Raw genomic sequence first — 8587 nt, forward strand, 5'->3', positions numbered from 1 at the left:
CTGGGCAGACTGTCGGCAGCTCACTGGTGAGCCTTTGTGTGTGTGTGTCCGTGTGTATAGATATGTGTGTGTGTGTGTGCACGTTCATATCTTTATCAGAGACAGTTTGACCTTTGGACTGAGGGCAGGGAGAGCTTTGCTCATTGTTCTTGCGCTGGTACTGGTTTCCCTGTGGTAAACACAACTGAAAGGTTCCCAGGCCTCCCAAACCCGCACACACAAACACACACCATTCTCACAATGTCCATAGAGCACCCAGGCTGCACGTCAGACCCATTCGGACTCTTTCACACACCTACACGCACAAACACATATTAATTCTGTGCAAACATTTAACTCACAGAGAACACACCCTTGAGGACCGCCTGGCACCACTGACTGAATCTGCTAATGACCGACCTGCTTCTTCCTGCACAAAACCACATTATAGGAACTTGTTCATGCTGGTTGAGACAGATCTCCACTTAATCTATAGCACTTTAGGGACATCAACTTCACAATGACCTTCCGCTGGTTCTGTAGGGTGACCTTCAGCTGAGAAGTAAAGGTAGAAGATGAACATTGTGCTCTATACCATTACATCAAGTTAAAATGTAATTGTGAGTTTCAGCCATTTCTTATTATACGGCTCATAGTTAGGATTGTAGGTATTAAACTTGTTAAACTTGTAGGCAAATTTGGGCTTTTCATACTGCATTCAATGAAATAATACATTTATGTTTCATGTTTGTGATTTAGAATTTTAACACTTGAACTTTTGACCCTGATTAAGAAAACCTGCTCTGCAGGTTTAGAACTTCTGGGTTTATACAGTATGAAACAACTAAACTTGAAAATACAAAATGAACTTTTGTTTTGTTGGAACATTTCATATTTATTTTCCATTTATTCAGAAAAGTAGGACACTTTTAGCCTTAATGCAAAATGAAAAGCAATAGATGCAGTTAAAGGTAAAATGTTTTACTTATGTATTCGTTATGCAATGTGCTGCAGCCATACAGAATGATGGGAAATGTACTTTTCTCTCAAATACCCATCTCCTCACAAACTTTTTTGGTTGTACAGTCACCATTCACAATTAAAACTAAATGAATGACCAATACCTTATTTTGCTTCCGTCATGATTCTATAATTAAACGCCCCCAAACTCAGAACAAAGGGGCTCAAAGAAAGCACCACGCTTACTCCCCAGTAATTATGACATTGTGGTGGCATTCATGTGCACTCATCTCATAAATATGAATGTCATACTGACATAAGGCAGCAATAGAGTCTTGGATGTTGGCTCTTTTAACTTATTTTAAAAGAATAAAAAGTTCTAGTTTCAAATTTTTAATTTCAAAAACTTAATAGAAAACATTTAGTATATAAAACCTAAAACTTTGAACTGTAATCTAGAGGTTGACTATTATAACTTGTGCTACATTTTCACAAAAAAAAAAAAAAATTACATTTAGTTTTCAATTAAAATACTTTTAGAGATGCATATTCACTATAGTGAACAGAGCAAATAAGCTTGAATAATGCTTCCTCTCCAAGTAAAGATGAGTCAAGACCAGTCAAACAGTGACATCTGATGGTTTCAGGGGTGTTGGCTTAACTTTGACTCATTACTCAACTGGTCTGCTGCCTGCGCTCTGTTCATGGTTCCTGCTGACTTCAGTCAAGGCAGAGCTTTGGTAGACTGATTCAGGACCTGTCGCTTGGGGATAAAAAGTGACTGGACTAGTGAACAACAACCCCCATGATTCCCTGTGGAACCCAAACGACATAGCCATCAGTCACACCAATCTCCAAATAAACATCCATATGACCTGACCCCTGACCAATCAGAGCACAAGAAAAATAAACTGTTGACCTGGCCATTCCAATTCACTCTAGGCAGAGCAGACACTCGTTGAGTCATTAGGGAGGGAGAGAAAGAGGAAGAAGGAAAGCGAGAGGAGTGAAAGTAGTAGGCTGTTGATGGATGAGGGTAACTGTGTTATTGTCACCTACATCCACTCCTTCCTCTCTTAACATATACAAGGAAATCGCCTCTTCTTTGGCATCTATGGGACACTATGACGCACAATTTAAAGAATCATATATACATCCTTCTCCATCTCATCTCCTCCAGTTTTCACTCAGATAAAAATCTCACTCAAACAGACAAGGGGATAATTTCCCAGGACATAAGCAGACCTTTCGGCTAAACCAAGCAGCTTCTGGCTAATCAATCAGTCCTTTGAGAACATGTGATCAATCATGATCAAAACCCACAGTGGCCTGCAACGGTCTCCATCTTACGCAGATGCACACGCTCAATGCCTGGGAATGCTTGCCTTGTTTCAAACTGACCCCATCACTGCCCACTGTTTTACTCGTAATTGACTCATCGGTCACTTCGACTTTGTCTCTGAAACAAGAGTCTTCAGTTTTAGACTCACTGATCTTTTGTGAGAAGACATGCATGCAGGCTGAAAAGAGGCACATGAATGCTCCAAGGGAAAACTTTACAATCCCAGGAACTCAACTAAAAACTCTGTAGCTAGTATATCATGCCAGGGGAGAGAAAGAGAGAGAGAGAGAGAGAGAGAGAGAGAGAGAGAGAGAGAGAGGCAGAGTAAATATTTACTCAAGCAGTAAAAAACTGAGATGTTAACATTGTAGATTTTCTTTTTTTTCAGTCTGAGAAGTGAAGACAATATAAAAAAATCGTTCTTGCTTTTTTCCGTCCCCAGTGAGTCTGAAAAACGTTTTGGCCAGACACAGTCCACAGACATTTTTTTTCCATCGAGCTCTCAGATTCAGCATCAGGCTCAGGAACGAGCGTTTAATACGGTTCGCGCTCACATTTTTAAATTGCTCGATCCGTTCAACCCGTTCTGAATGGGCTCTATAATGAGCCCAGGGTGCGGCGGACGGGGGACGCGGGACGCAGCAGCACGTCCCATTGCACAGTGCAGAATCTAACGCGCGCCCGCGCCTGAGAAGAAGCGGACTGTGGTCGCGCGCTGACAGGTGGAGAGAATGCTCGCGCGCGGAGCTTATTCTCACGCGCTTCACTCACGCGGAATGTCACATTGTTAAATCTGGAGCCCTGTCTTTTTTTCTTTTCCTTTCTCAGCGTCGAGTTGATTTTCGTTGTTTGGACACTTTCACGGTAAAGTGAGTCACATCAAAGTCAAAACGAAAGTCGTGGCGTGAAACCGATGGAGATGTCGAAGACGCCGAGTGGGACAATGGGACAATCAAAAGTCTTTCTGAACATGTGCAGCTTATCAAATGCAGTTATCATCAAAAGAGAAATCACATCGTTAGACCTCAACGAGCATAGTGGAAATGCTTCTGTATTTATCTTCAAGTAATTTCACAGACACCTAAATAAGGTTTTAATCTTCAAGGCTTCAAAAATATCAATAGTTTTATTCTTCATACAGAATTTGCTAATGTAATGCTATGTATAATGAAAATAAATCATCCTTCCATTCAACTGTAAATAATAATAGCCATTTTGCATTTATTGTTTCTGTACACTTACTGGCTTCATACAAATTGTTACTTTGTACATCACACGTCTTATATGTATCTTTTACATAAATTAATCTAAATATTATTTGAAAGTACATCATCTCTACCTCAGCTGCACGTGTAATTGCATACGCTATTTGCACTTGCAATATTTCAATGCTTCTATGCCTACTCTGCACAATGACAATAAAGTTTTAACCTAATCCATAAACAGGTACATTATCTACCATTGCACTGAAACCATTTTCATTAAGATGTTAAGACAAGTTAAACTTGGCAGACTTTTAAGTGTAAAAAGCTGCGTAATAAAAGTGGAATTAAAACTGTCTCTGACAAGGTTTCAACTGACAGCATGATCGGATTTCTGGCAGGCCAAGGTTATTATTCCCGTTCATTAGGGTGTAATTTTACCTCATTCATAGTAAACCCGCAACATCATGTTGAGGGATATAGGACACTTGGCACGGCGCGTTAAAACATTATAGACAATTTAAGACTGTTGGGCCTGCAGGTGAAATGTCCGGCACCGCTGGCCAAATCCACAAAACATGTCGTGCACACACACCAGCCAAACGACCGATTTTTATTAGTACCTTTCCAACACTCACACACATCAGTGCGAGCACGTGCAGCCAGAGTGATGTGCGGTGCACGCGCGGCAGAGGCCACACGGAGAGGAGATTACTTTTCCCTTTTTTTCCCTTTCAAGGAATCAGAGTCCGCAGCTACTCAGACTGACGCTGAAAGCGCCTTTACCGGCAAACGGGCCCGTTATGAGGAGTCTGGGAATTTAAATATTCAATGTTGACATAGCGCAGGACTGGCGCGAAGCCAGAGAGGCCAGTGTCTCGCGGGACCCGAGGGGTCCAGAACATTCTCTCCCTTTCACTTAATAGGTAGAAATCTTCTTCTTACATCTTGGGTAAATAATAATCTTTAAATACACCCCTTGACAATTATCCCGCTATTCTCAGATAGTAGCCTAAATAATGACGGAGAGGGTGGGAAGGTCTTTAACAATCTTGGCGAGTATCTTTCAACTTGCTTTTTAGCCAAAACTTGTGAAAAAAAAAAAAAAAAAAAAAAAAAAAAAAAATGCCAGTGTATAACACTATTCCATTCCAGTTCTATATATTAATATTTGTGATAGGGTTGTAATTACATTTATTGTAAAGCTATATTCAACTGACTGTTAGATTAATAAAAATCTGAAGTCTGAAAACAAGTTTATAACAGTAGAAAAGACGTGTTCTAGCATAAAACAGTGGCATGGCAGCCTTTAAATCTAAAAAAAAGAGAGATCTCTCTCGAATAATGCAATTTCTTACAGTTGTGTAGCAGTCTTACAGAAAGTGATGATTGACCCTACCTGCAGCAACAGGAAAACACAAAAGTGAAATTGCGTTGGTCTGGTCATATATATATATATATATATATATATATATATATATATATATATATATATATATATATATATATATATATATATATATGCGTGGACAAGAAGGCGTGTGTGCACGTGAGTGTGTTTGACAAGTTGCTGGTGTGCGCAGAAAAATCCCTCTCACTGTACAATGGCAGGGCATAGGGCTCGAGAGGTAGTTTATTGAACGGATAAGACCTGCGCGACCCCTGTTTCTGTCCAGACGGAGCGCGCGCAGTGTCTAGCCCATCACGGTGCTGTCGACAGGAAAGGAAACAATAATTCAAGAGCAAAATGATCCTTTACTTTGTTTTCACTGCCTCTTTTATTACTTTCACACATAAAGCCAACAATAAAGTTACTGACCAGCTGTCATTTTGATCTATTATTTAAAAAAAAAAAAAAGCAATAAATGGAAGGAATACAGAAATGACATTTTAAGGTTGTTTATAGTTTTATTTTGCGCTTCATTCTTGGCTTTAAAACAAACTTTTAGCAATGCCCCGAGAGTATAAAATAATTTGAAACACTGTAAAATATTTGCATGGATTTTCGTGGTGAGGATTACAGTGCGAGATTATTGCAAAACAGCAAAAAAGAAAATTGCTCAAATCAGAGAGCCAGGAGCCTGCTGCGCCCGAGGGGGGCCGAATTATTCACAGACCTGAGCGAAATACATTCGTTCCGAATAAATCCAACGAGGAGGGGAACAACTTCCCACTAACTACTTGATGTTAAGTTTCGGCGTTTGAGCTTGTGCTGTGGCGTGGCATTGAACACACGCATTGAACTTCAACTCAAACAAACGCCTGAGGAAACCAGTAATCAAAAACTAAGATTACAGTCAACCGTTTAGAGGGCCATAACAAACAAAAACATTTCTCCAGGCTGTTCATACCGGAACAAATATTCATAACGGGATTTGATCACTTGTTGCACAAGCATAATCGACAATTACACCGAAATAAAGGGTAGGATATTAATGTCTACATATTAAAATACTTCAAAGCACTTTTTAATCACAGTTTTATTAATCTAGCATATATTCAATTCATTGGATTACCTGGCGTAACATCAGCTGTAAGCTACCTGTTTGCATTTAAAAGCGTGCCTCCGCAGCTGTTTTCTGTTGTCGACTAAAGGCGAAGCTGTCTTTTCAAAGTCGCGGCTGCAAATGTGACCGGAGCCTTAGAAACATGCTCGAGTTTTGTCGAACACCGGGGCGCTGGGGTCTTGAATAGAAAACGTGTTTACAGCATGCGATAGTTAAAAAGTTTGTGCGGCAAGCAACTTTTATGCCAGTTTCGAATCTAGGTTTGCGATGCCCGACCGCGCGCAACGGTTCGCGTTCAGCGGTTCGCGTTCAGCTTGTCTCCAACTCTTACAAACAACTGAAACCGCTGGAGTCTGCGGACTGTAACTGTTTAGTGACTAAATCTTTCTATGCATCATACACATGAACAAGATGGCAGTTGAAAAGGGCTAAAAAGGAGATGTTGCACCTACCAGTGGTCAGTTTCCTTGCCCTGCCTTTGGACCTCATGATGCCCGTCTGTCGGCGTGGGTTTGTCGGATTTTTTTTTCTCGAATCTTTTCCTCCTTTTTCTTTTTTCCTCTGTCCCTTTTCTCTGTGATTCACAATCCCAGACGCACTATCTCTCCAGCATTGTCAGTTTGGACACCTTCGCACATGCGCACACCCCCGAGCTGCCAGCATCGTCAAAAAAGTTTGGAACAATTCATCACCCAAGTATTACTTATTTTGTCAGATTGCAATAGCCGGCGAGATCCTTCTCGTGTCAGATCTTCAGAGATCAGTGGGCGCGGGACGGAGTTATTCGCGACCTCAGGGTGCACGAGGAACCGGAGACATTAATTATAATGAAGCAGTCTCGAGCGTCCAAGGCGCCCGGTCTTTTGCGTTTTAAATGAAGACGCATTAATCACTGTTCGGGTAAATGACTATTGTAAAACGGTTTCATTAAACGTTTTCTGTTGTTTAATTGAGATTTGAATATCGTTATGAATGTATTATAATGAACAACTTTTACTTCTCTCCCCCTCCCTCAGCCAGGCGCGTGGCGTGGAGCAGTCGGTTCTGAGGGCAGCCCGTTGTTTTTCTTTTAGCATGCAGCACTGACAATTATCAATCTGTGGAGTTGGGCTTGCTCTCCAAGAATTTATGTAGGGTATAGCCCCACTAAAAACTGTAAAACATAAGCAATTATTTTCCAGTGCGTACAATATTGGGTTGATAACTTTAATGTTTTAGCAAGTCATATTTACTCAAAAACACGTGTAACGTGAAGCTGAAAGTGATCTCTGATGCCTTTGGGACACATTTTTGCAGATGTCAAATTAAATACATCAGATCTAGGCCTTTAGCTGATATGATCTTGATATATGATCCTTTATACAACAAACATATCAGCTATAATTGATATCATTTTAATTTAATTTGGGTTTTTATTGTTAGTTTTCAAGATGGGTGAGAATTTGGGTAACTCGTGGGTCATTAAGTTAATTGTCCATCAATTAGAAGCGCGTGACATGATGTTAACCTTGCCCATGAACCTTTAAAACGGTCGCTTTGCTCTCACTGGCGGTATTGATTGCTAAGTATTTCTAAAACGGATCCAATTAATCTGGCATCACTCTGCATAAAAATGAATGGTGCAGAACAAACATCAGCTGCCTTCCACGCCTCCCTGAGCTATGAGCTGACCAGCACTTACAAATACAACGCTTAGGCTGCTCACATCAAATCCTCAATAGTAAACACAAAATGAGCAAATAAGTTCTTAAAGTAAAAAAAAAAAAAAAACTCATTCAGAAATGTCATCCAATATTTTGTCAAATTACAAATCACTACTATAACAAATATCAGTGATCATAGTTATATGTTTCATTATTTAATTAGGCATAGTCTATAATTTAACTATAAAATCATCAAGAATTAATTAATCGTTTCTTATACATCAAAATAAATAGATCCTGCTATGGCTAAATTGATTCTTCGTTGCATTCTTTCAGTTATGAGGCTGCAAAGATACTGAGTAAACAAAGTCTTTAAATGTTCCACAAGAAACAAATCATAAAATGTAAGCGTCATAAGCAAGCAGTGACAAAATGCAACTTCCCTCCATGAGAAACAAACCAAAGACAGACAGACAGACAGAGAGAGGGCTTCAAAGATGTTAATGCAGTTGTATTCTGCTTTTTGTTTTTCCGTGCGCTGGCATTAGTTTACAATCAACACATTTTTATCCATTCGCAATATCTCACCCTCCTTACTTTTCACAGTAGGCTACATATTTTATTATGATACTCTGGCCCCGCCGGCCAGAGATGGCGTATAGCTGGCGCACTGGTGTGAGGTTCAGTCAAGACCCCGTGGGCTGTAATTATTGAAAATTAATTGAGGCCAGAACCCTTTTGGAAATGCGCCTAAATTATTAGCTGGTCGTCGGGTTTAAATTTAACCCCATCAAAAGAGAGGATACAGTTTACCTTCAATGATTAATACTCCAACCTAATTAAAGGTTTGCCCTCTTCTGTCGTTTGATGTAGCTGCAGCACACAGAGGTCGTTGGCGAGATTCGTCTATGTTAAAGAGGGAAGGGAAGGGTTAAAATAAAAACACAATTTGTA

General features: G+C 40.1%; 1 protein-coding gene across 14 annotated transcripts in view; it reads right to left on the reverse strand.

The window, feature by feature from the left end:
* Positions 1–6779, reverse strand: part of LOC128028962 (MDS1 and EVI1 complex locus protein EVI1-A) — a 157301-nt gene extending 150522 nt beyond the window's left edge. For 8 of the 14 annotated variants that reach the window (XM_052616369.1, XM_052616371.1, XM_052616357.1 and 5 more), the window contains exon 1: positions 6443–6758. In XM_052616369.1, coding sequence (XP_052472329.1) covers positions 6443–6479 — 37 coding nt within the window. In that variant the 5' untranslated portion in view covers positions 6480–6758. Of the gene's footprint in view, positions 1–6442 lie in introns of all 14 variants that reach the window. The other 6 variants (XM_052616364.1, XM_052616362.1, XM_052616360.1 and 3 more) reach the window with 3 other exon arrangements.
* Positions 6780–8587: the final 1808 nt, after the last annotated feature.

This window comes from Carassius gibelio, chromosome A15 (assembly GCF_023724105.1).
Source record: "Carassius gibelio isolate Cgi1373 ecotype wild population from Czech Republic chromosome A15, carGib1.2-hapl.c, whole genome shotgun sequence".
NCBI classification, from domain to species: Eukaryota; Metazoa; Chordata; class Actinopteri; order Cypriniformes; family Cyprinidae; genus Carassius; species Carassius gibelio.